The 26,921-nt window shown below is 38.4% G+C and overlaps 3 protein-coding genes across 6 annotated transcripts; 2 read left to right on the top strand and 1 right to left on the bottom strand.

Annotated features, from left to right (window-relative positions):
• The first annotated feature begins 496 nt into the window (after window positions 1-496).
• On the top strand, window positions 497-11,450 carry LOC136439887 (chitobiosyldiphosphodolichol beta-mannosyltransferase-like). The gene is made up of 14 exons (XM_066435543.1): window positions 497-784; window positions 2,352-2,432; window positions 2,851-2,957; window positions 3,461-3,609; window positions 4,118-4,207; window positions 4,382-4,448; window positions 4,859-4,902; window positions 5,640-5,752; window positions 6,697-6,735; window positions 7,067-7,129; window positions 7,232-7,342; window positions 8,234-8,348; window positions 8,641-8,716; window positions 10,455-11,450. The coding sequence occupies exons 1-14, from the start codon at window positions 523-525 to the stop codon at window positions 10,581-10,583; spliced, it is 1,446 nt and encodes a 481-aa protein (XP_066291640.1). The 5' UTR covers window positions 497-522; the 3' UTR covers window positions 10,584-11,450.
• A 2,180-nt stretch (window positions 11,451-13,630) lies between these two features.
• Window positions 13,631-21,547, top strand: LOC136439886 (solute carrier organic anion transporter family member 4A1-like). Its single transcript, XM_066435542.1, has 13 exons — window positions 13,631-13,991; window positions 14,308-14,374; window positions 15,588-15,706; window positions 16,059-16,234; window positions 16,875-17,050; window positions 17,243-17,333; window positions 17,715-17,848; window positions 18,281-18,637; window positions 19,330-19,525; window positions 19,870-20,026; window positions 20,406-20,584; window positions 20,868-20,932; window positions 21,315-21,547. The coding sequence occupies exons 1-13, from the start codon at window positions 13,797-13,799 to the stop codon at window positions 21,545-21,547; spliced, it is 2,145 nt and encodes a 714-aa protein (XP_066291639.1). The 5' UTR covers window positions 13,631-13,796.
• Window positions 21,241-26,886, bottom strand: LOC136439888 (TLC domain-containing protein 4-B-like). Of its 4 annotated transcripts, XM_066435545.1 has the most exons (7): window positions 26,598-26,886; window positions 24,859-25,022; window positions 24,275-24,364; window positions 23,934-23,992; window positions 23,523-23,617; window positions 22,886-22,959; window positions 21,241-22,431 (listed from the first exon to the last, which is right to left on the bottom strand). In XM_066435545.1, the coding sequence occupies exons 2-7, from the start codon at window positions 25,008-25,010 to the stop codon at window positions 22,134-22,136; spliced, it is 768 nt and encodes a 255-aa protein (XP_066291642.1). In that variant the 5' UTR covers window positions 25,011-25,022; window positions 26,598-26,886; the 3' UTR covers window positions 21,241-22,133. The 4 variants fall into 4 exon arrangements, 2 of the variants coding, with proteins under 2 accessions (XP_066291642.1, XP_066291643.1); XR_010756594.1 differs by lacking the exon at window positions 23,523-23,617; XR_010756593.1 differs by lacking the exon at window positions 23,934-23,992.
• Window positions 26,887-26,921: the final 35 nt, after the last annotated feature.

The following is a 26,921-nucleotide window of genomic DNA, read 5'->3' as shown; positions in this document are numbered from 1 at the left end:
ACAAAATGGCACATGATATACATGTTGCCCCCATTCTTCCTCTTGCTTCCATCATTATTGTCCAATCAAGGATAACATATTTCGTTAGTTCATACAGGTGGTCGCCTCACTACGTATCAAAAGCGGTACCTAGCGGCGGCAAAGTTCAGTGCAGTTCACTTTCAGTCACAATGCTTCAGATAAAAGAAGAAAAAACACAGATTGAGACCAGTTGTCCAAATGCTGTCGTACTTTGAAAGTACATATGGCACTTTGAGACACATTTTTTTTATGATAAGAATTTGGGACACCTGTTAACTTATTATCAAAAAATATCTAAAAGTTTTTCTGATGTTAAATCTTCAAGACGTTTCTCACTAAAACGTCCCATTAGAGAGTAAAGATTGATAGAAATATATGAACTTGCCAGAAATCTAAAAGTGCATGCTTTACATTTGTTGTTGGTCACGAAAAGTTACTAAAGAGATTGCATCATTTTGATGCTCTCACTCAGGTAACTTTAGTAACCTTTGACCTTCCAAGATGGCGGCGGTGGTAGTGTTTTTCGTCTGCCTGGCTATTTTTCTCGTCTTTTCCGTTTCTGTGGTGTTGTCATGGGGTTTGTTAGCCGTTCTACCTCTCCTGTTGTCTGTCCTGGCCGTTTTGCTGCTGTACAGACGGAGCCCGGCCGGTAAACGCGTGTGCGTGCTCGTGTTAGGAGACATCGGTCGGAGTCCACGCATGCAGTATCATGCAATCTCACTGGCAAAGGAGGGCTTCCAAGTGGATCTAGTAGGGTTTTCTGGTTAGTAATACTGTAACTTGTTGTTTTATTACAAGGAAGAGAAAAACAGCTCGTATGTCGCATCCTTGTTGCGTAATTTTCATGCTTATTTTGAAATGTCAGTTTAGGTCTACTAGTATTGCAGAGATATACAATAAGAAACATGTCATTTTGACCATGTCCTTGTTTTGACTGATGCAATCTTTGATAAGACTCTTTTTAAGAGAATCTCATAGGAAACCCAAGCAATATTGGCCCGAAAATGTAGAATTTTGAAAGTCATATTTAGTCATATCTATACATGATTAGTTCAAACAACACTATCACAATGTATAGCAACGTCCATGTCTCCATGATGCAAAAATATGACGTCGTTGTGATGTGAGAACTCACTGAAAATCATCGCTGGGGTTTTTGTAGCCTCGCAAAACTAAGGGGATCGTCATGAAGTTGAAGTAATGAAGTTACTGTGCAAATGTGCTTAACAGTGTTACTACTACTAGTAATAAATGTCTCTACCATAAAGATTTCAGCATTATTTTATTGCCATTTTTACTAATATTGCTTTGGTTGCCTTTAAGACAACCTGGCCTACTGCTTAAATGCCACTATAAAAAAGTAAAGGTGAAGGCAAAGCAGCATATGCATGGTGCTTTTCTGTTAGCTAGTAGTGCAATATGTGGCTTCATTGCGGCTCACGCATTTACTAGTAGCCATACACAACACTGGTTGAATGTGCAAGCCATAGTGTTAGTAGCCGTGGCGACTGTTGCTTGCACTTGCAGTTTTATACATTAGCCCTGTTGATAGAGCTGTTGATAAGACTGCAAGCAAGACAAGCCCTCCAACAGTCGCCACGGCTACTAACACTAACTCCGGCTATAGTGTTGGATTCTTTTATATATGCAAAGGTTTAACAGTGCGTAAGCTAGGACCCTCATGATCATACACTATAGGCTGCTGGCTTTATGTGTCTATCTTGTCAAAACTTATTTTTCAGTTTGCATCTAGTATATCACCTGATTATATAATTATGACTTTCTAGGATGATATATTGACTACTTTTTCCGGCACAAACATATATATGTTATGAACATAACATTTTGAACGGAAAATATCTGTATACTATTTGATAACATTGAATAGAATTACAATCAAAATGTTATGTCACAGTCTCTTTTTTGTAAATTGAATAAAATGTTTATTATTTTTCGCTGAATAGTACAGGTCTCTACCACTCCCCAAGTTCAAATTCCGTGGAGCATGAGCCATGACTGGAAAAGAGTTGCATTGTCCCTTTGGAGGGGGATGTAAAGCTGGTGGCACTGTGTATGAGGCTCAGCTTTAGGAATTAACCTCAAGTGTCAAACCTGTGCACGCAAAAGAACCCAGCACACTTATAGAGAAGAGTGTGCTTGGCCAAAACTGTGAGCCGTAGCCAAGCTGCATTGCACTAAGGAAAGTGTCATGCTTCATCCTCTGTCTGAGGTTGTCAACCTTTTTTTATACCTCATGTCCTTTTTTTTTGTTTTGTATACATGTATACTTGCTGAATTCTCTTTGTGTTTGTTGTTGTCATGTCTGTTAGGTTCCAAACCACATCAGGGCGTACTGAACAACAATAATATCTCTCAACACTTTCTGCCTAAGCCGCCTGCATTCCCAAAAGGTTGGTATAAAGTGCTACTACGCAAGAAGGGAAGTAGTCTTTTGAACATTGATAAGATTCTTAAACCCAAACAATTGTGTAAGGAGGGTTGGTCATAACATTTTCTGACTGCACTTTTTCAGTGCAACACGGTCTCTTACAACAGAGAGTGTTCGAGAGACAAGTGTTAATCAATGACTTAATTATGAGGGCCTGCATGTGGGGGTCCCGACAACGCTCTACACTAAATTCGGAGGGCCGGCTACGTAATACGCTAAATTCAGAAAGCCTCTCTAGGTTCTACGCTAAATTCAGAATGCCCCCCTACACTCTACGCTAAATTATGGAGTGGTCAGCAATGCTCTACGTAAAATAATAACGGCCGATTACGCTCTACATAAAAGGGGCATGCAGGCCCTCAATTATGGTTGTTCTTCAGCTCTTCCCAGGTTCCTGCACTACATCCTGAAAGCTGTGTCCCAGTCTGTACAACTGCTGGCAGTGTTACTGATACAGACAGAGAAACCAGCTTACCTGTTAGTTCAGGTAACTTGACTCAGTTAGAATTGTCAATTTTCTTGTACTAGTAAAAGAAGTCTTTCTGAAAGTGTGTGATTGTCAAATTTGGTAAGTGGGAAAACTGAACTAATTAAGAAGATCAGGAAACTTTTAATTTCTGTCTTCACCTCTAGATCTCTATCGATACAAATGTACATTTATGTACAAAATTATAATGTATTTAATTCCATGTCAGCATAATGATTCGGCTTTGATAGAGAGAAAGGTAGGAAGAAAAAAAACACTAATTAAGTTTAAGTCCACTTCGTAAATTAGATAGATACAAAGGTACTACATTTGCAGTTTTTATTTCACAGTGCAGTATCCCATGTTTTGTCACCAAGCACATTTGTATTGAATGATCAGTATATGGAGCAATTTTCAAGAAATATTAGTAATATTTCTTGAAAATTGCTCCATATACTAGTATCATTGGTAATATTATTACTAAAATGTTATCAAAAATTACCATATTCTTTCTTTCCCTCCAGAACCCCCCTGCTATCCCCACCTTGGCTATAGCGTGGCTGGTGTGCCTGTTGAGGGGGACCAGGTTCTTGATAGACTGGCACAACTATGGCTACACCATACTGGGGTTGGCTCTGAGTCCCAAACACCCCCTCCTCAAATTCTCCAAGTGGTACGTCCCACATGTTGCTATATCTATCTACAGGGCTTGAAATACTGGGTGCATGTACTAGGGTCGTACATGTGCACTTTTGAGCACCCAAAGTGCACCTAATTTTTGACTGTGGGTGCACCATTGCACCTAAATATAGGCTATCGGGTAGAGTTACTAATTGTACATCATTATAAAGAATATTCTTGAACTTTAAGTATCGGAAAAAGCAATATAACCTTTGTTGTACTTTGTTTGATATTTTAGATTTTGAAGTTAGCTGTAGAATTTGTTATTTAAGTTCTTAAGAGAGGCAGTATACTAGTAGGGTTTGTTAAATTAATACGTTTTGCTGACATTCTACTTAGTTTACATTGTGCACCTAAATTTTCAGGTTAGGTGCACCAGTGCACCTATTCCCAAAATTGAATTTCTATAGCCCTGATCTATGATTTTTAGTGCCCATTTGAATTAGCAATGGTTTGATATATTTTTTTGGTCTAATATTCCTTTTGTATTTGTTTTGTAGGTATGAAGGCTTTTTCGGCACCTTGTCATCTGGAAATTTGTGTGTGACAAATGCAATGAGGAAGGACCTACTATCAAAGTGGGGAATCAAGTAAGAAAATCAAGCTGGATTGAACTCTTCAGAAAGTATCATTCAATGCAAAATGGTGTATGTACTAACTACTTTAAATGTCTGATTTGTTCTTTCATACTTGCTCTTAATGTACAAACGATTCAACCTTTGTATTTTCATAACCAATATCTATGTTTTTTTACCAACTTTTAGAGCTGTAACCATGTATGACAGGCCACCACTCATCTTCAGGTCAGTTGAAACTGAGGAACAACATCAGGTAAGAACTTATTACTTTCAATCATTTCTTTCAGTCATCTTTTGCTAAAACCTCTAAACCACAGACGTGGCGTCGTGTGGCGTAACAGCAGGATATTTGGCCCAGAACCAAGCGGTCCTGGGTTCGAATCCCGACGCCACCGATGTTGTGCCCTTGGGAAAGCCACTTTACACGAATTTCCTCACTCCACCCAGGTGTAAAAACGGGTATATTGTTCTGTGTACGTGACACTGTTAAAATAAGTTATTAAAAACTTGCAGTGCCACATCGTCCTTGTCTGTTAAAAAGCGAAGAACACTGTTAAAAAAAGCAACAAAAAAACAACCTCTAAACCATATTGACGATAGTATAACATACTCCAAATACAGTATGTAATATGAATTAACCCTATGTCATTTTTTTAATTGCAGTTGTTCTGTAGGCTGAAGAGTGAATACCCAGTTTTTGGCTCCAGGTAAAAAAATGTCTAAATGCATTCTTTCTTGAGATTAGTTAGTCCTACAAGTTAAGTGTGACTACTGTCATCTTCATCCATATAGTGTATTTTATGTCTGCTAATTGTACTAAATTTCTTCTAAAAGTTACCTTTTCTTCAGTATTGATGTGATACAAAGATGCAAGATATTTTGAAGTGCTATATCGTAATGTTAGCTGTACTGCTGTACTATAACCAGAGTCTTTGCTGGTAGAGATTGTAATAATGATCTCTGCTAGCACGATCAGCAATTATGACGGTGTAGATCCCAATCTAAGACTCCGATCACAATCTCTACCAGTAGAATTGCTGATTCTGCCAGATCGCAATCTCTACCCTACATAAACATAGACTTGAGTTAATTTGAAATTGCTAACCATGTATAGATATAAGGCCTTATGTACAATGTAGTCAAGAACTAGGAGTCGTAGGACAAGGCTTACATGTAACACAGATTGTTACTGTAATTATTGTTTCTTTCACTGTAACTTTATGTTCACTGTTTTCACGGTCACCTCTGTACCATGAACTTATCATCACGGTGAAAAAAACTGTTGTAATTATTTATGATTCCTTCACACATCTGTTCTGTAAATCACTTGTCGTCACCGTGAAGTTAAAGTTCAGTGAAAATGTCTATTTTCCTTAAACTGTGAAATTTTGCTACCGTGACAATAAAGTGAATTACAGTATTCTTTTTTACTAAAAAACTTCAGGTCAGGAGAAGCAGACAGTAAGAGGACAGCTTTTACTGTAGAAGCAGAAGATGGAACCATCAGACAGATAGCAGACAGACCTGCACTGTTGGTCAGCAGTACCAGTTGGACAGGTAGGGAAACTTCATTCAAACACCAATGTCTCACCACTATTAATGTCTCCATCTGAAGTACTGTAAATGCAGAAATGTTTGCGGTGCTTTTATGTTCGCGGTTCTCATGGTGAAGTCTTTACCACAAACTTAAAACCACTGCGCAAAGCTGTTCCGTTGTGTGATTGTATGGGCTACTATTGTTTCAAACACAAACTCAAAACCACCGCGAACATTCCATTTTCTGCCTACCACGAAATTAAATCCCTGTAAACATTTCCGCATTTACACTGTATTAAAGTTTAATACCCTTAGATGGATTCAATCAGTCTGCATAGGGGGAATTGCTAAGAAACATTTAATGAAAAGTACCATGTTTGGACTATGTACATGTACATGTAAATAGCAGTATGCGTGTGCCATTATTAGACCATACAGGTGAAAACATTATTGCAAAACTGCAGCAGAAAACACCTCAATATCATGATCAATATACAATTACCTTTGCCAAGAAGGTTATGTTTTTGGTAGCGTTTGTATGTGTATGTGGTTGAAGAGCATTACTCAAGAAGCTATGGATGGATTGTCTTCAAGTTGATATTTGGTATGTGGCTTACTAAGGTCTTGATGAGACCTGGAAATAATTACTATAATAGATTTTGGCCCCCTATAGTGTATGACTTGTTACGGTACTGCAGTGGAAATTCCGGTTTTGATATCTCACGTTCTAGACATGCTATATATGGTCGTGATTTTTGAGTGGTAGATCTTTTATATATCAGTGAATTATAATTGTCTTCAGAATCTTTCCCAGTCGCTTATGAAAGATAGTGGCTGCTATCTGATATGTCTGACTCTTTTAAACAATATGTCCAGTTTATGGCTTTGTTTTCCGTTATTGGTGAATTTTGTCACTTTGTTTTCAAAAAGTCTGTTCCTAATTGTTGCTCTGTTCCTTTCTCCAGAGGACGAGGATTTCTCAATTCTTCTGAATGCACTGGAAGGTAAGGGTGGCAATGTCTTTTATGATAGGTTTGTTTTTCAAAAGCATACATTAACATTACTCATTAGCACTTCCTAGCAGCTGACTTCAGAACTGCAACATATTGTCAAACTTCAGGTTACAAGCATGTGAAGGCCAAAGGAAAAACTATGCAAGCTCATTTGCATTGTCTGAGTAGTCGACCGTATGGTAATGTAGCTTTTTACTAGCAACAACATTAACTATATTTCAACAGTAATTTATGAAAAAATATAATGAAGCTTTTTATCATCAACTACACAATTTAGCTATTACTATAACTTATGAAAAAAAAAATTGTGTCTTTTTTACAGTTTATGAAAAGTCTGCATCTAAAGAGGGGTGTCAACTGCCAGACCTGATATGTGCCATCACAGGTAAGTTTGATGGACAATCATTATTTACTGAAGAAATAATAGAATTATTAAGAAAAGAAAGTATTAGAAGAAGCTGTGAAATATTCTTGACATGTCTTCTAGGAAAGGGCCCTCAGAAGGAGTACTACCAAGGACTGATTGCCAAGAAGAACTTCCAGCATGTACAAATCTGTACTCCTTGGCTGACTGCTGAGGATTATCCAAAACTCTTGGGTAAGAAGCATAACACAAAAATGTTTATCAGATCATTCTAGATCAATTCTATTAATCTATTCCAGTATGTATCATTACTACCAAGGACTGATCACTATAATATAAGAAGAACTTCCAGCATGTACAAATCTATACTCCTGGGTAAGGAACACAACACAAAAATGTTTATCAGATCATTTTAGATTCTATTAATTTTTTCCAGTATGTATCATTTTATTGCCATAATTTTTCAGCTTGCATGCATGAGCTGGCGAAGCATGAGGAGAATGGACTAATGTTCCACAGGATTAATTCCAGATAACTCAGAGACAAGTGACAAGTTGCCATGGCAACTTGTGTGCGGCACATGTGTTCCTTGTCAATTGCCATGGTAACGCTTTGGCTTGCCCCCTGCATTACCCATCATTCTCTGCTTTTCCCAGCATGTTAATGGATTGATAGTAGGACCTCTTCCCTTTGGCTGTCTCCCGCTTTGAATTATTTTACGGCCCACTCATTAGGTGGGAGCCCAATTTTCGTTGTTAAATCTGTCATTCTTAGGTTACAAAAATACTTTTCCATCAATTTCATATCATGAAGTTCAGAATTTTTGGAAGGAGTGCATTTTTCTTTCAGTCCAGTAAAATTGATATTTTAGACAATCAGACATGTATTTTGTGATGACAATTTCCACAATTAAGCTGTTTTATGTCTTACCTAAAAACTATGAATAAAGAAGCCAATAAAGAAGACAAAATATCTCAATGGTTATATCAAGGTAATTTCTTTGGCTATAGTCTTCTAAGCTAGTGGTGTATATGTCAATTGTAACCTATTAACCAGTGGTAACTATAACATACTAATTGATTGTATGCACATTAACCTATTAACTAGTGGTTTCTTGACCCACAGGTTCATCAGACCTAGGTGTGTGTCTTCACTACTCCTCCAGTGGCCTGGACCTGCCTATGAAAGTGGTGGACATGTTTGGGTGTGGCCTCCCCGTCTGTGCCATTCACTTTAACTGGTAGGTTTTGGTGAAACCTCAGGGTCGAGCCTTTATCAGCTTTCACCATTCAATAGAGGTATTCAAACCTATTATGCGCATGTAGCTGGGTTTGGTTGGTTCATAACTTCAACAAAGTCTCTTATTGAAGATCTTTTGATATTTGTACTTCAATATGTTTGCACCAAATAATAGTTTTTAGCTGTGAATGCTTGCCTACATGTGTGTTTCAACAGTACAAAATATATGTTTAAAAACAGAATAGCAAGATAATCAATATGTGATATTTGTTTTTTTTGTCATAATTTTCCAGCTTACACGAGCTTGTGAAACATGAGGAGAATGGGCTTGTGTTCCACAATGAACAGGAACTGGCAAAGCAGATACAGGTAATATTCTATTAGACATTTTTAACTGATTATTACCTTCGTCGACGAATGGTTTCGTCGACAAGGTTATTCGATGGTGCTTGTCTGTGTGTCTGTTAGTGAACAGAATAAGTCGAGAACGCCTGGATGGTTTGTTGTCGTAGTTGGTGTGTCGGTGTGTATGTGGGAAATCTCAAGATGATTAGATTTTGGGCGAAGTGTTTTGCATAATTAACGAGAAAAGTGTAAAAATGTGTTACATTGTATGCTGAAGTATGTGTACGTGTTGGCTGTTGTTTTCCAAGGCGTCATGGATAGGGCAAGGAGGTCCTGAGGGGTCATGTTGAGGGCAGGAAACGTCAGTTACACAAATTGGCTGTGAGCCAGCTGTAGGCATAATGGTAAGGTAGTCTCCAAGCAGACCTATGGGTTGGCTATAGCAGGGGCAGGTTTTGCTTCAGACTGTGAAAGGGAATTACTCAAGAAGGGCTTGGTGGATGGTCATAAATTTCTGTAAGTGCATAGCTTGAGTGCTGATGTACATGATTAGATACTTATTATGCAAATCAGTATCTAATTTGCATAATAAATGAGGAAAGTTTATACATCCATCAATTTCCATGATAGGACTCTTAAACATGTGACATATGTAACTGAGGAAGAGAGAAATATTAATAGATATCAGCTTTGCAAATGAGAACCTCATTGACATAATTAATGAGAAAAACTATAACTCGAGATGGTCTTGATGGATGGTCATGATTTTTGGTATGTAGATAGCTTACGTGATGCTAAGTATGATTGGATGATAATTATGCAAATCAAATTCTTACTCGCATAATTAATGAGGCCATTTTAAAAATCTGCTGTGTTCCATGATATGACTATTCAAATATGTGACATTTGTAACTAAGGAAGAGAGGAATGTTGATAGACAGGAAATATGCAAATGTGGGCCTAATTAGCATAATTAATGAGAAACTACTATAATTCCATACTAGTAAATGACGGCAATTTCATACTTGTGGCATTAGGAAGTTGTGTGAATGTGAACACCATTGAATCAAATTATGCTAATAAGGAGGGAGCTTATTTGCATAATTGATGATAAATGTTAGCATAACCTTCTTTGTTAAGCTCATAGTCATAACAAGGAGGTTTGGACAACTTATGTTATTTGGGTGAAGAGGGTCAACTGGTATGATTGATGATTGATGAAAAACACTCCTAATACGTCAGTCATAAAGGTCAAAATCATTTGACGAAGGTATGAGGTCGTAGAACTCTTGTTAGGTATTTATCAATTATAAAAGTCACAGTGGGTTTAAGATGGATAAGTTATTATTTTTTTGGGTTGTTATATGTATGGAAATATCTTAGTTTGCATATGTACAGATTGTACTAAAATACAGTTGTTAAAACTGCACAATATGCATAAGTTTGAAGCATGTTATACAAAATTGCACTTAAGCATAATTCTTATATAATCTGTCCCAACTGTGTTTATAATGATTTCTATTCAAATAAGTCAAATCTGTACTAATGGCCACCTCTACATAAGGACCACCTGATCAATATGACCACTTTTTGTCAGTCCCTTATAATTACCTTTTGCTATTGAAGCATTAAGAATACTGTTTATTGGGACCACCTCTCCACATAGACTAGCTTTTAGTCCCATGAGTGGTCTTCTTGGGCAGTTTTTGCTTTTGAATTGATTTCATCCTAATCTCAATTTTCTTTAAATGTCATTTATTAGGATCTACTTGCTGGCTTTCCTAAGACCCAAGACAAGCTGAAGACATTCCGAGACAATCTTCAATCATTCCAGAGTCTAAGATGGGACGAGTGTTGGAAAGACAATGTCCTTCCACTTCTTAAAACTTAACATCATTATTCTAGTCTTTAACAAAAACTTGAGATGTATTAGTGATTCTTTTTTTGTTTCCTGCTTTCTTTCTTTGTTGCTTTTTGCTTGATCTTCTCTTTTGCTCAAAATTTGATTTGTTGTATTAGTGTTAAAAAATTGTTTGTCATCAATTGCAGAACGTCCAAATATTTCATGATATAATTTCCATATTCAAATGAAAGTACATCTGTAGCAGAAATTAACATGATGAAGATTTTTCTTTATATCTGCTATTTCTGTATGGCAAGAAAACTGCTTACAAGAAAGCTTTCAATCAGTTTTCTGATCCTTCACAACTTGAAATGATGGTTAGTGCTCACTTGTGTATGTGTATGGAAATAACGTATGAAATTTGTAAAACCTTATTTTTCTCTGTCACCATTTAATGTGAAGAAAGCAATAATTGTTGCAATAGACCATAGGCACTCAACAGTGTAAATTTCTTTAGGCTTCACAAATTTATTTTCAGACGTGTGGTTTCATTTTGTCACTTACCACTTGGATTAATCATATATTCATTATATGATAGCAACCATCTCAGTGATTGGTTAAGAAGGGCAAAGTACAAATTCAGACAACCATATCAAGATCTCCTTTTAACAGCTGTGACTGTGATATACTTGATATTATATGTTACCAAAGCAACACAGTTCATGCATATACAATTAAAGAAATTAATTCAAACTTTACTATCACAACTTTAGCAGTACTAGTTAGGCGTGTAAGGCATCCATAAAATTCTCTGGCGAGTGCATTCCAAAGTTGCAGGTATATTAATTTTTCTGTGCGGAAGATTTACCGGAATTATTGTGCTCAAAGAAATTAAAGAAACTATGGCGACATCAATCCCTATTTGTTACCTCTCATTACTTATAGGGTCCTATATCCTAGATAGTCTTGGCGATCGGTGTTGTCAAGCTTTATGCTTTTACCACAATTTGCCTAGCCTAGAAACCATACCGTCGGGAGCTCCCCGGTATCTCTACGGCGCTGGGAGTGGTGTCCGCCCGCCCAGACAGATTAGCCTGCTCGGGGGTGATGGCGGCGAAACTACGGTGGCTGCGAAAGGCAGCCAAGAAGACAGGCTGACAGAGACAGATAAATGTAGCAGACTGGGCCCGGCACTACACACCTAAGCCGACCCGTAGAGACTGTGACCAGGCTACAATTTGCCCAATTGTGCCTATATCTTGCACCAATCGTGCTTATATCTAACTTACGAATGAAATCATATTATGACAGCGATAGAAATGAAAGATAGCAAGACAATAAATTATTAATTATTCATGAGCAACTGTCAATAACGTCGCCAGAAGCGAGTTCACAGGCTGGAAAGGGCAGGGCCTCTGTGGGAGGTAATGAACCGAGCATATCGGACCTGCTGGGAGGATGTGTCTCTCTGAACCCTATGTGTTTTCTTTTTTCGTTTTAGATTCCCTCTCCAGTCGTCATCTTTGGTAGTATCACCGGAGTAATACTTCTTGGTTACGGAAACTTTGAGGAGCGGTTGCCATCTCGTGATCAAAACACAGAGGGCGCTGTTTTGGGGTTTGTGTTTTCCGTAGCTTCAGCACTTCTTGCCGCCTGAATCAGCGTCAACATAAGAAGTCTTCTCCAAAATGTTCCGAAAAGACTGCTATACTTGCACGTGCGCATGGTGTGTGTACGGTGTTTGGAGGTATCCTTGCGTGCATACTCAGTTCAACGTGGCAGCTCGATTCCGTATCCTCTGGTGTTTTAGCCGTGAACGTAGTGACCCACGCGTTATACATGGCACTCTTATACGCCGGTTTGGAGTTAGTAGAAGTGAACACACAAAGTGCTCTGCGTCAAGTGAACGCTTTGTCTGCATACGCTCTTCAGTGGGCGATTTTAGGATTCGCCCCGACAACATATGAAGTCATAGGACTGGTCTGTATCGTAGCAGGGACATTGGTAGTTTCCGTTGTAGGGATGGTAGAACGTTGGAAAGAAAAGAAGCATAACTTGTTTGTTGCTCAAATGAGTTTCAATGATAAGGACATCACGGAGTAGTTGGTATGTTACATGGCAGAAGGTTATGTGTAACTAGAAAGACAACATTTGTGGGAAAAGTAACAGCAGATTTTGCTTTATCTATCTAAAATAAAGAAGATGTTTCAATGTTTTGACTTTGCAGCGTAGCTGAATATAGTAAAAAGGGCCGTGTATAAAAATACGTTTGTGACTTATTATCAATATCGCTAATCCCATGCGAAAATGCATATTGGAGCTTTTTGTTGATAATGTTAGTCTAACCGACTCTAACGCTTATCATAGTCAATTGAAGTATGTTTGTATGAAATATTTAGATCTTTATTAGATACTGCAGTGTAGATCGATACCCTGCATAATGGTTCACATCTATTACAAGAAAGTTGTTATTGTGGTTAGAATTCAATCACACAGCATGGTATAATTAAAGGTAAAGAAAATCTATCAAATCGTTTTTGCTTAATTCTTCGTTGACAGTGATACATATAACAGCAATCAATAACTATATCATAAATGAATATATATTCATAACCTTCCTGTCAATCCTGTTTATTTGTAGGATAATTCTATAAATCTCAAACATGTGACATATGTGAGTGAGAAATAGACATAAATATCATGTATGCAAATGAAGACCTGATTTGCATATTTGATGAGAAAATACTGTAATTGTAACTGTAGTCTGTGAACAGTTTTAGACATAAATCATAAAAATCAGGGGTTCATTTGCTTAATTTATGGAGGCATTATTTGGGTATAGAGATGATGATCAACTGATAGAATTTACAAATGAGTGCCTTTTTTGCATAATCAATGAGAAACATGTAATAACGTCACTGAAAAGGTTAGCATTATCAGTTTTTGGCGAAGGTATGAGATCGTGGAACTCTAGTATTCACCCTTTACCTGTTCTACAATTTATGTATGATATTGAAAAGATTTAGGTCAAGGTTCAGACTGAGTTTTTAACCGCGCCTAGTAATAGAATACATCACATAAAGCTTAAACAGGATCTTCAAGTTTTTATCTTGTCTACTACACACGTTGGGAGGGAAAAAAAACTAGACCACGTCTCCGTGGTATCTATTCATTTAAGGATTATGCGTCACGCTACGACGGCCAAGAAAAAAAGAACACGGCGACACCACCGACTGGGTGACCCTGGATGACGTATTCACTATGACCTGTCAAGGATACAGGTATTCAAGTGATGAGTCAGGTAACAACACAAAACATTCGGCGTTTAGGAAGCAAGAACTACAACGTTCGGTAAAGAGAAACATGAAGCAAACAAACGATGGACATCACAGGGACGGTGGTGATTTCGTCAACACACGGTACGGTTGGCGGGCATGTGCTCCGGGTGCTCTACAGGTATGTATAACACTAAGTTATTGTTTCTAAACAGAGCTGGGATGGATGTCACAATGTTTCCAGGGGCTTCACACGCCAGCTTCTCGGCTACAGGGCCAACAAGCTCCGAACGAAAATTTACAAGAGTCCCTTGAATATGACCCTGGGATGGCTTGTGTAGGTTATGGAAACATTCTGGCTTCATGGCTAAAACAAATATATACAAAGCCATTTGTTCTTATTTAACGCTAATACACTGGTTTTGTTTTGTGTTGCGTTACAGGGCCAGCATAAGGATGATGCAAGCGCTTTGAAATTTGTATTTATTTCTACACAGGTGTTAAACAACGTAAAGGCAGCCCTGGCGTTCCTATGCTGTGCAATCTTTGCCCAAGCAATGCTAGGTAAGTCTGAATCACGTACATCGTACGATTTTGCTTTTGTGGTTGGATTTTCTACAAGAATCTACGACAACCATTTCTGTCAGAAGACAACTGTATTTTGTGTGACAGATCAGAAACTGTCCCCAAATGACGTCGTAGTTTTAACATGTTATTTTGAGTTCACTGGACACAGTGATAATCGTCCTCCCCCTATACCCCTAGGGCATTCTCACAACGTATCATTAAGCAAAAGGTCGACATATGCGGCTTGACAATACTCTCAACAACATTGTAGAATGTCAGTTTGCTGTTACCAGTACCCACGGTACAGAACGTACTACCCGCAGTCGCTAAATGTAGTGTTCAAATTATAACATAAAAGGTGTGTTTTCGAGAGTTGTGTGGAAATCCGGCTGACTCACCCATAAGTTCAGTCAATCTATAACATCCGGTATCATTCTCAAGTCTGCAATTGCATCCAAACTACTATGACCAAATAATTGATTTTTTTTTTTTAAATTTTGTGGTGCTGGTTGTTTTCACATTGTGGACATCTTTGCTACACCAGGTGCGCATACACATTGAACAATCTTGGTAACAAGCGAACCAGACAGATTTTGGAACTTGTTTAAGAAATCTCCTATGCCTACCCCCCCCCCCCCGGGCCCCCACCACAATGATAAGTTAAACACAATTCCCTCAGAAACATTTCCCTGGGTCTAAATTTTCATGAATTTAACCTAGTGATTGTTTTTCATAAAAAACTGCAGTCTTTTGTTTATTTGTTTGTTTGTTTTATTTAGATCTCAATTAGTGTATTCACAATCCTACATTATTCTTCCTGGAGTCCGTCTAGTCTACATAAATGCAATTTTTAAATCAAATACAAGAACAAAACTTAAAACAATTGATAAATAGTAAATTAAACAAAATCGAGTATGATAAACTCAAATGTAAGCGCGAGAGGTTAGAGGTCAACTGAAATAAAGGAAACATGATTAAGATATTGTGTGCAAAAAAAGAAGTAATAGCGATTGACAAGATGTGAATAACTGAGCATAAACGTTTAGAGAAGAATTAGTGTAGTAATTCCAATAACAAAACGTCATATAATAACTTAAACATACTGATTATTTACAAAATTACCACCATGTGCCAAGACGCATGTGCCTATACTTTTTACTCCATATGTTGATGTGTTCTATTCTTTATTTTTTGCCTTCTTTTTTCTCAGTGAATGGGTTTGCCAGAAGTGTGGTGACCACTTTGGAGCGGCGTTTCGGACTCAGCAGTACAGATCTGGGCTCTGTTATCATAGCAAACGACGTGGCCAACCTGCTAGCAGCCATACCGGTAATTATATAAATAGCTACATACTCTCTCCCCCCCCCCCCCAACTAAGTATAGTGTGCTTTTAACAAGCGCCCGGTTCTATCACTTAACTATGCTTCGGTAAAGGTTTCACTGGTATCTGTACAGAAGTATCTCGTAACCGATTCTGTTTCGGATCCCACTTTCAAATAGCTCAGCTAGAAGCTTGTGGGTTAGATACAAAAGGAGCTGAATGTTCTTTCAAGTCCAATCAAGCAAGTAAGGAAATATGTGTAGAAACATATACACACTTCAAAAACTATGCAGTTACCCCAAAGACTAGAAATAGTGCCTCCATAATTTGAGTTTGACAAGTTTGTTTTGTTCCCTCTAGATTGGGTACCTCTGCGCCAAGAACAAACCCCGCTGGTTGGGATGTGGGATGGTGCTGATGGCCATAGGTTCCTTCATCTTCGCCGTCCCTCAGTTCGTGGCAGATCCTCTCCACATATCGGTCTCAAATGGAGACGGTTTCTGCATCAACAAAACTCGGGGAAACCAGACTGGGAGGTAACCAAATAATGATGTTGATAATGATAATGGTGATAGTGATGATGGTGATCATGATGATGGTGACAATGTTGATGATAATTAATGGTAATGATGATGATGGTGATAGCCTTGATGGTGATGACGACGATGATGATGATGATGATGATAATATAGTGTTTATGGTGATGGTAATTGGTGGTGGGATGATGATGATGGTACTGTTGATGGTGATGACGGTACTGTTGATGGTGAAGATTGCTGATAGCACCAAACTAGGCACAGCCTCATTACTCGAAAGGGTACCTACTGGCTGAACTTCAAGGTGAATATTCAAGGTGAATAATGTTGATGGTGAATGTTGATGGTGATGATGATGATAGTGTTGATGGTGATGACGATTATAATGATACTTTGATAGTGTTGATGGTTATGATGATAGTGAGGATGGTGCATCGAAGTTAATTTTTTAGTATGTTAAAAAAATAGGCGGTAATAGTTGCCTGTTTTGAAAAAAAAACATAATTAGCAACCATGAATTAACTATTGTTAACACCATAACGACACACACGTTTCTCCTTGACTATAACATACAGGTGGTCAATTAAACATACATTTATATCGCCATGGTAGTTTACATTAGAACCATCCTATATTCCAGTGACAATACCGGATGTACTAGCCAATCAGATGATAGCGTCTCGTCACTGACGGGTTACAAGTACGTTTTCATCCTTGGGAAGTTCGTAATAGGGACAGGGGCGTGCACGCTGTTCAGTCTGGGGGTGACGTACATTAACGAGAATAGCCTGGCTGCGCAGACTTCTATCTATCTTGGTAGGTAAACATTTAGGTGCATTTCGCATTCAAGATTCATTAAAAAAATCACCGTTTGATTGTATTTGATTGAATCTTGAATGAGATGACAGTTTATGTGTTTCTGATATTATTATAAAAACAACGTGCCACAATAAAATCTTAGATTTGTGAAAGGAAATATATATTATCTTTTTTGGGTCTTTTTTTTAGGTATCTTCTACGCTTTTTCCATTGTGGGTCCTGGCGTGGGGTATTTACTCAGCAGCGCGTTTCTGAACATACCTGGGGACCTAAACTACAGGTAATAACAGCAGCATACATTGGATATATACTTGGGGTGTTCAGAAAGTGGGAGGGGGGCTTCGGATATCTACTAAAGGCGTTCAGAACATGGGGGGGGGGGAATGAAAGAAGAGGCATAACTCACATTTTGGGGCATAGATATGGGCTTCTATCTGTATCCAAAAAAATCAAACTGATGTCGTTTTCTTTCGACGTCATTTTGAACAAGGGTAGGCGAAGGATTTCCTATGTGAATGACCATGGACAACTGAGCTGCAACAAGAAATGCGTTTGTGGGTCAACTTTTGAGAAGTCTTAAGGTGCACACTGGCATCTGTATTTCCATTGTATTGACCAAGAAGCAATGCTTTGAACGAAGTCTTTGTTTTGTCCCCTGTAGCACGGACCTCTCGCCTGAAAGCCCACAGTGGGTGGGTGCGTGGTGGATTGGTTTCCTTCTGTCCGGGGCCATGGCTGCGGTGTCAGCCATTTTCCTGTTCGGATTCCCTCGAAAACTTCCCGTGCTCTCAGAAGGTAACTGGCAATTCCCTTTCTTTATATATTGTCCATTGCATGCGTAATTTATGCAGATTTTGAAAGAGATCTGATCAAAAGCAAATATCCTAAAGCCGTTTTCTATATGTGTAATGGTTTGTTTAAGTGTGGCGTGTCAATAGGCCTTACTTCTATACAAATTCTGATGTTTGGTGCTATGTTCTGTAGTGTAGTGTAGAGCAGTACTACTGTAGTGCAGTGTTGTGTTGTGTTGTGTTGTGTTGTGTTGTGTTGTGTTGTGTTGTGTTGCATGGTATTGTATTGTGCTGTGCAGCTGTTGCGTCGCCGATTTGGAGCGATCCGTCGTTTTGAGTTGTGATGTGCTCAGGTTTAAGTAAGCAATTGTAATCTAATATTTTCATTGAAACAGCAACTAAATACAACCTTTACCTTTGTCTTGCCTTCTCATAGAAAATACAAATTCAGTAAACACAGCAGATACGCTCCCTGCAAAGAATGAGCATGGGAACGAGAGATCAGACATAGCCGCCATAACTACGTCATCTCCCCCGCCTCGTTCTGAATCCGAAACCCCGAAAACGCCTGAAACAATTACGTCATCTGCAGACGACAAACAACAGCACATACTACAGTTCCTCAGAAAATTCTGGCAGAAGTTCGTCAGTTTGATGAAGAACCCAACACTCATCCTCCTGTCGTTAGCGACAGTCACAGAGAAGGGGATGGTCGCTGGGGTCGTCACATTCACACCGAAGTATGTTGAATCCCAGTTCAGAACAACTGCTTCGGAAGCATCATTCATCGTTGGTACGTCAAGTTCAAATTCTTTTGAATTTCTTTGATCGTTTGAGCAATTTGTCAGTTGATCTTGTGTGCAAGAGTATATAATTACAAGAACCAGTACAGAACCGGGCGAATCCAAGAAATTGTAATGCCAAAAAAGCATAATTTACGCTCTTTCAAGCGCTAGCTTGACGATGACTGAGTTGTATGGAAACATAGAGGCATCAGATTCTGTTATGTATTGGGTGGACTCTATTAACTGTAGATTCAATGCAAAACATAACTAACAGGATAGTTCTCCCAAAGGGGATTTGAATTTAAAAAAACAAAACGTAGCTTATGAAGTTTTGTCCTCTGATTACTGAAATAAGTATCATATACGCTTAGACTAAACTTTGTAAAGTATGCTTTTCGTTGTTATTCAGATACAAATATCACAAAAAGGTCCATTCAGGCACGTAATGAAAATCGACTTCCGTAACTCTGTGGCCCCTCGAAAGACCAGAAATAAAGAATAATTGTGTCTCCGTGGTTTCATTGTAACAAGTTTGTTTTGTTCCCTCTAGATTGGTTACCTCTGTGCAAAGAACAAACTCCGCTGGTTGGGATGTGGGATGGTGCTGATGGCCCTGTTAACTTTGAAAAACATGTTTTCCTTGTTATTCACATACTTATAAATTCGAAACTTTGAATACTTTCTCAACCCTATTCCTCAGGATTGGTGACAGTACCAGCGGCCACAGTCGGGACCTTACTAGGCGGGTTCCTGGTAAAGAAGCTAGAGCTGGACATCCGGGGTATCGCCAAGTTCTGTTTCGTGGTGACGTCACTCACTGTCATGGCGTCCCTGACCTTCCTCATCACCTGTGGTGACGTCACCTTCGCCGGCGTCACCACTGTTAACAACAACAGGTATAGACGAAAACAAACAAGATCGTATACGCTAAAATCGAAGACGACTAAATATCATTGAAATTTTATGACTGAAATTATAGAGGCTCGTGACGTCATAGCCATCTCGTTGATTGTGTGAGTCTGGAATAGTCCAACCTATATATTTGCATAAACATAATGTGTTTGTACGTAACTGTAATTAGAATGCAAAAATATCAATTTACCTGCCAACTTCCGGGTTTAACCATTCAACATGGCGGATGGTACTTACGTTATAGTCACGTGATTGCTAACACCCAAATATAGGTATAAACTGGCTGTATTATGATTTGATGACGTTCTATGTTGATTGTTATATGTAGCTCCTTGGGGACCCAGGATGCGTTGACCAGTATGTGTAACGAAGCATGTCACTGCCCACGTGACTCGTACAGCCCAGTTTGCGGCAGTGATAATGTCGTATACTTCTCTCCCTGCCACGCCGGTTGCGACAGGCTGACGACAACTAACGGCTCCCAGGTTCTAGATCTCTTTATTCATTCTTTTAAGACGCACGTTTCACGTACACATTCACTTCAGAATCCGTAAACTCGTATGCGGTCACACTATCCTTTGATCTGCATTAGATCCTTTGTAGATATATATAGTGTACATTTCTATATATTGAAAACAACACAGCATTCTACAAAGAAACAGTAACACCACTATATATTCTAATGACAATTTCATTCATGCACTTTCCACATTCACTTCTGTAAATTCATATGCTCACCATCTTTTAAATAGTGTACATTACTGATGCAACACAACGTGACTCGTCCTACAAAGAAACGTTAACGCCACTATATGTTCTAATTCAATCTCGTTCATTCATCCAATGTACTATTTCTTCCTCTAGGTGTATGAGGGGTGTCAATGCACTACTAACAACATCAACGTGTCTGCTCATATGGGGACTGCGATACCTGGAAAATGCTCCACGGATTGTCCTTTGAGACCCTTATTCTATGCCCTCCTTTTCTTCACGAGTATGGGATGTTTCGTCACTTTGATTCCGCTATTGACTGGTACATTAAGGTATGTCTTATTCAGAAAAATACGAAAATCGAAAGTATTCCTTTTTCTGACTTGAAAATAATCTCTTGTGTATGGAGTTCAACTTTTTAGTATCTGACAAAAAATGTACTATGGTATTAAGAATATCATAACATGTGGTGCCGGGGTCTACAAAATACGTATCATGAGGGTTATTCAAAGAGATATCATTTGTCAGAAACTATGACGATGTATGTTGCTACACTTTAGACATTAGTAAGCAAATTTTGCCGAGAATTTATAGTACACCTTTTAATATGCACAGAAGCGTCACTACAGAAGAAGGCCCATTCGCCACGGGAATACAAGAGGTGTTTGTCCGAGGACTAGGTAGGTGCGAATTTTGTGGCCAACAAAAAATACGCTACGTTCTGTCTCCTTCCCCGAGTGCACCTTGGGCAATACTGTTGTGTGCTCTTCATTTGCAATACTTACATCTTCTTCGTTTTTGAGATTTACAAAACTTCTCTTTATGATATTCTTTGCACCATAGCTAAAAGGTAATTGAGAAAGAAGTTCCGTCAAAAATCAACAAGAATGTCAACTGTACACTCATATACTTGAATATGGTAACTTCCAAGATGGGTGCCATGACTGAATTGTTCCCAATCATGAAAAAAGACTAGCGAGACAGCAAATTGCCTTATGGCAATGGTTCCTTTATTGTCTTCAAAATATTCTAAAATGTTATATCTTCTGTGTTTCTACATAGGATACATTCCGTGTATCTTATTGGTGGGTGGTATCATCGACTACGCATGCGTGCTGTGGGACACGTCATGCCAGAATGCCGGCTCGTGTCTCTTGTATGGCAACAGACACCTGAGCATCAACATGGTGTCTGTATGTGTGGCGTACAAAACCGCGTCGTGTCTGATATACATACTCGTTTTATTGTTTAATAAGGATGTGCAGGCGGAAGGATCTACGAATCAAACAGTGTAAAATGCTCCATTGAAACACTTCTTTCTAAAAGTCAGGAAACATCTCAATGCTCTTTAATGCGCTTTGCCTAACTCTGTTGCTTACACTACAGCCATACGACCATTTGAATATTTTTATTGTCTTGCTTTCGTTGCATTTTTCTGAACATTCTGAAGAATCACAAAGAGACAGCCTAAAATCTTTAGTAAGATATGATAAGGAAAATATAGCTTAAGTATATAGTCCTTCCATAAGTTTTTCAATCAAATACATGTTATTGGGAGCGCTTTATATCTACAATGTACTTACTTTCTAAATTATGTTATTATTGAAATACTACTGTATGCAAGTTAGACTGTCTTAATATTGTGAATATTATGATTTTACAATTAGCATATGTCATTTGATCAAAAACATCTACACAATAAAACATCTCTATAACTAATATTCCTTTCAGTTTGTTTTGCCTCTTAAAATAGCATTAAAGTTACCGACACTTGCTTTATTCAATATCTAAAAAAGTAACTGTATTCTAAAACGTTATAGTAAAATATCTCAAACCAATTAGCTCAATATATCTTTTCTGCGAAAAGAAATAAAAACTTTGCTATATCAACTTCTTTGGGACATCTAGAAATATTTTTGCCATCTTGACTGTTCCTTTCCAGATCTTCCAAAACCAGTAGATGTTCATTAAGTGAAAAATTAGTCCACCAAAAAGATGGCCAAATATGGTGGTGAGCTCTAGTCCATAATACTCTTCCTTTTGCAGAATGATGCATGTTCCCTTCCAATACAAAACAGCGTTGACGATTCGGAACAAAAGGAAAATAACGGTCACAGTTAACTGGTTTACGACGTATATCAAAGAAGTCTTGGAGGTCCCAAGTCTCCCCATCATCCACCTGCAAGTTAATTTGATCAACACAAATAATTGTCGTCCCCTTCGTCTGTCAATCAACACAACAAGGCATGACTTAAATTTGCCGCCGGCGTTGACTGGCATTGCCCTATTTCTACGAGTAAACGAAATACATGGTATCTATTCACTGAATTTGATGTGAGAGACAAACTATGTTCATTTTATTGCTTACGATGACTCTATTTCATGCATTCCAGATATGTCAAAGTAGAAAGACCAGAATTCTATTGTTGTCTTCTTCATATCAATGAGGCAATGATTAAGTAAATGGATAATGTCGCTGTATCCAGATATCTGCTAAAACGGCTAAGGATATTCGCCGTAGATTTTTCAAATCCAAGGTCCAGACGTCTAATTTTTTAGTTGACTATTCTAACGCAAAAATTAACGTCCCAAGTTATTTTCTTACTATATATTGTAATTTTGCATAGTCTTACCTTAAATGCATAAACGGATTCGCCACCTCCATTATGAGCAGAGAGTTGGCAAAGTACGGTAGATTGTTATAGACCTGTTGAGACGAATATGGTGTGTTCATAGTTCAAACTGCGCATGCGTAGTTTGATGCCTTGTCGATAGTATGTCAAAGCTCAAAGCCTCTTAGACATAAATAAAACACGTTCGGATTATGTAGAAGTCTTAGCTAGACAATAACTGTTTACATGTAGGTGACCTTCAACTTTGACCTTGCCCGTTTGCAGTTGGAACAATGAACCTGCTTATTGATAAAATGGTATTTAAGCTCATTGATGAAATGGTATTATGGATATTTTTCTTGGTCGATTCGTTGACTTAAAGTTTTTTCTGCCGAGTTAAAAATCTTTAAATCAATTCATAATACACATGTACAACAATATTCAACCATTTATGAAATTCATGTGTCGTTTTTTTACACCTCCCCGATACGTAGCACAGGAACATGTTTAAGCATTGTGTTGATGTCTCATTCTATCACTTAAACTTATTCCCATCTTGATTCTATATTCCTATCGTGTTGTCGGTCTACCTTGCTTGTGGAAACCTTACTTTCGTATACGCTTTATAGTGGGGACGAATATAGTACAGAGAACTCACCAGAAAAGTCCAAAGAACCCAGGTGGCCACGATGTGATGGAATAAAAACAGCACACTTCCCTTGTGCTTCCAAAAGAGGCAAAGCAGCAGTGTGTCTGTGACAAGGAAGCAACTATGTTTGTTCATGATTTAGATTGCGCATGCGCAGCATTGTGCATTATGGGTAACCTTCACCTTTGACCTCACGTGTGCGCAGTTTAAATCGTGAATGAACCTATTGTAACAAAACTGTTCATCGCTTGTATGTCATAATGTATCGCATGGTTTAAACGCAAATACATATGATTACATGTGTGTTATATCACGTTGTTCTCATAGTATGCGTCTGCAAAATAAATGCAATGCATTCCCATCATACACTGCACAGCTTTCCTATCAACCAATATGGCGGCTACAAATAAATCTACTTACCAATACACATGTATCCCACAACAATTGCACAGTTGAGTTTCACCAGAAATGAATCATATCTAAACCACCAAAAAGAGAACATGCGGTGATGATTACTGATTTCCCTGAAAACCGCTTGTAAATGTGCCAACTGTAGGTGCAAAGTAAAAAAAGCCATCATCATGAACTAAGCTGTTTTTCGGCAATATGTCGAAGTTGCTAACAAAATATTTTTGGCTGTAGCGTAGACTTTCATCATTGTTTTCATAGACCACAATGCATCGCCTGCACATGCGCACTGTGAATTTTGATATAGCTCATTGACAAGGTTCTCCATATAAATGTGGCTTGAAAGTGCATACCTTATAACATCTGGTTTGATAGAGTGGTCAACAAGGGCGGCACATATGGAAATGAGACCGACAACAGTGGAATGACAGACCGACATCACTCTGCAACATCATAAGATGAAAAGAAATATTTAGCTTGAGATGATGATTATGAAGCCTCTAACCAAGGACCACGCCGTGCGATATGGGCTAAGAATCTTGAAAGAATATTCTGAAAATGATAGAATAATGATTTCAAATATGGTCATCCTGAGTAATAGTCACTGGTAATTATATAAATATAATTGGCATGATTGATGCCTTATTCGATATGTTTATAGGCGACAAACCGTTTTTGATAGCTTATGCCGTGCACTGAGTGAGAGAGCGGCAAAGTTTAAAATTACTATCTTGTCGAGCACCTAATTAGGGTAAATAATGCCTAAAAAGCACAAGAGAAATACAGGCACAGTAAATTCGCTAGAAAATCAATCGCTTCGATAAATCAGTGTTTAGAATCCTGTAAAAGCTGAATAAAAGAGACCACTCCCATTCAATAAATGTTCTATGCATCCGGACATAGTCACAGTAGTTACAAAGTATTGTTTTCACCGCACCTTGTGTCGAACTCTACTCGAGTTCCGATCGGCAGTTCGGCATACTTCGGGACAAATCGTCTCAGAAGCCGAGGGGCAACGAGAAGGCAGATGATCCCCAAGGTCAAAGCTGTAACCGTCACTGTGATGACGTACATCATCTGGAGTATCATGATGGCGGCGTTCTATAGAAGTCCAATATCATTGCAAATTATTAAGAAATACTAGTACTCATCTATAATTGCATATAACACTACAGACCATGCAAATTCAAGTTTTATGCAGTGTGATGCATTGTGGGAAATATGTCAAAGTTGTAGGACCCTGAGACCAAGGAGGTTTTGCTGAGACACAGACAAAACACGTCTGGATACCGTATCAGGATTGCTCTAGACAATAACTGTTTACAAGTTAGGGGCCATGATTTGATTTGATTTGATTTGATTTGATTTGATTTGATTTGATTTGATTTGATTTGATTAATTCATTTGGCTGTAAAAAAAAGGACAACCAGGGCTTCCCAACTAGCCGAAGGCTATTACAAAGGGTTAGCCCTGGGAACAATATTCAAAACACACATGGAGGCGTATACAAAATGCAATACTAAAATACATAGAAGAAACGAAATGAACAAGTTAGGGGTCTTCGCCTTTGACCTCGTGCATGCACAGTTCAAATTTTGAACCAGCGCAGCTTGTAATCGTTCTGCTCTTTTTTAGAAATCAAGCATTAGCATGCATATCATCGAGCAAACAATTTGGTGAAGGTAGACCCTGGAACTAAACAGGATGACACTCAGGTCAGTCATCGGGGTCGATAACCTTAGATATAATACAGGTCACCATGAAACATCCTGTTACACATATCCTGTGTATTGAGCATCAACAGATAACAATGGCTGTTGATTTACCTAACACATCGACAATGCGTAACAGCTTTACTGTTTGACGCATGCACCCATAGCCGTCGGCAAAAAAGAGATTAAGTTATTCTCTGCTGTCTTGTGTGATAAAGGTTTAAAGGAGAGTTATAAATGTTACATCACACCACATAATGTGATTATTCTAAATGATAGTTTTACATATGAGCCCTCAGTAGCAACAAAACATTTTATGCTGATTATCATAATGATGTGTACTTGAAAATACGACTATGGACATGGGAATGGGCTTTAGTATAGTATCAAACACTCACAGTGCATTGTGGAGATCCGTTTACACTCTGTAGTGTTTACTACCGTGTACTACTATAAATTCGCGTGGACTTTATTTCGCGGTGTCTGCAGGGGAAAGGTGTTCGTGTCGTTCTAGGTTCGCGGATGAAACAACCGTTCAGAAATACAATGCACGATAGAACATATGTACGCAATAAGTTCATTTGAAGGGGCAAGATACACCAAGGACATATAATGTCCTTGGATACACGAACATAAGTCCCACCGCGAATATCTAAAGATTTGCCGTACATGCATATATACCAAGTCAAGGTCTCAGTGCAATTAGTCTGTAAATGTGAAGAATTACGAATTTTTGATTGACGTTAATCAGATCAGCTCTGACGACCAATCAATCCAATGACCCCGATAATTCAATCCAAAATTAGTGCAAACAGGGTTGTTTGCATTTATAGATAGAGACCGCGTAGACAACAGTGATTTCACATATAACGATCGCTGCTGTTTAACCAAACTAAAATCAAAACATAGGCGTGTGTGGTACCAAGGACATAATGGTTCTATAAAGTTACAGATAAAAACATACCTTCCACGACTCAACTCGTATCGACTCGATCGACTTGACTTAGAAGAAACAACGTCAGCAACTAAACATGACGCAACCAGGTAACAGAAAGGGATGATGGGAAAGGGGGACCATTTAAGGCAGAGGGGAGGGGATAATAAGAGAAAAGGTAACAGAACACAGTGGTGGAAAAGCCACTGTAACTTCAAACTTTGACCACAAGCTGCAAAATCTAAGGATAAAACTTTATGAACATGCCTGAACAATATTAACAAAATAAGCAGACATGCCACCCTTCCTATATTCCCAACTAGGTTCGAAAATGCTAAACATGTTAAATTCTGA

Source organism: Branchiostoma lanceolatum, chromosome 8 (genome assembly GCF_035083965.1).
Source record: "Branchiostoma lanceolatum isolate klBraLanc5 chromosome 8, klBraLanc5.hap2, whole genome shotgun sequence".
Classification (NCBI taxonomy): domain Eukaryota; kingdom Metazoa; phylum Chordata; class Leptocardii; order Amphioxiformes; family Branchiostomatidae; genus Branchiostoma; species Branchiostoma lanceolatum.
Note: the sequence above shows the minus strand (reverse complement) of the source record. Positions and strands in the feature narration are given on the sequence as shown.

What these genes read in the sequence shown, in the direction of transcription:
- LOC136439887 (XM_066435543.1), top strand. Translation starts at nt 523, where the DNA reads ATGGCGGCGGTGGTAGTGTTTTTCGTCTGCCTGGCTATTTTTCTCGTC. An exon ending in GGATCTAGTAGGGTTTTCTG is followed by an intron (nt 785 to 2,351) that starts GTTAGTAATACT and finishes CATGTCTGTTAG; the next exon opens with GTTCCAAACCACATCAGGGC. An exon ending in CAGCTTACCTGTTAGTTCAG is followed by an intron (nt 2,958 to 3,460) that starts GTAACTTGACTC and finishes CTTTCCCTCCAG; the next exon opens with AACCCCCCTGCTATCCCCAC.
- LOC136439886 (XM_066435542.1), top strand. Translation starts at nt 13,797, where the DNA reads ATGACCTGTCAAGGATACAGGTATTCAAGTGATGAGTCAGGTAACAAC. An exon ending in GCAGACTTCTATCTATCTTG is followed by an intron (nt 17,051 to 17,242) that starts GTAGGTAAACAT and finishes TCTTTTTTTTAG; the next exon opens with GTATCTTCTACGCTTTTTCC. An exon ending in CGACAACTAACGGCTCCCAG is followed by an intron (nt 20,027 to 20,405) that starts GTTCTAGATCTC and finishes TTCTTCCTCTAG; the next exon opens with GTGTATGAGGGGTGTCAATG.
- LOC136439888 (XM_066435545.1), bottom strand. Translation starts at nt 25,010, where the DNA reads ATGATACTCCAGATGATGTACGTCATCACAGTGACGGTTACAGCTTTG. An exon ending in CGAGTAGAGTTCGACACAAG is followed by an intron (nt 24,365 to 24,858) that starts GTGCGGTGAAAA and finishes ATGATGTTGCAG; the next exon opens with AGTGATGTCGGTCTGTCATT. An exon ending in ATCAAACCAGATGTTATAAG is followed by an intron (nt 23,993 to 24,274) that starts GTATGCACTTTC and finishes TTGGTGGTTTAG; the next exon opens with ATATGATTCATTTCTGGTGA.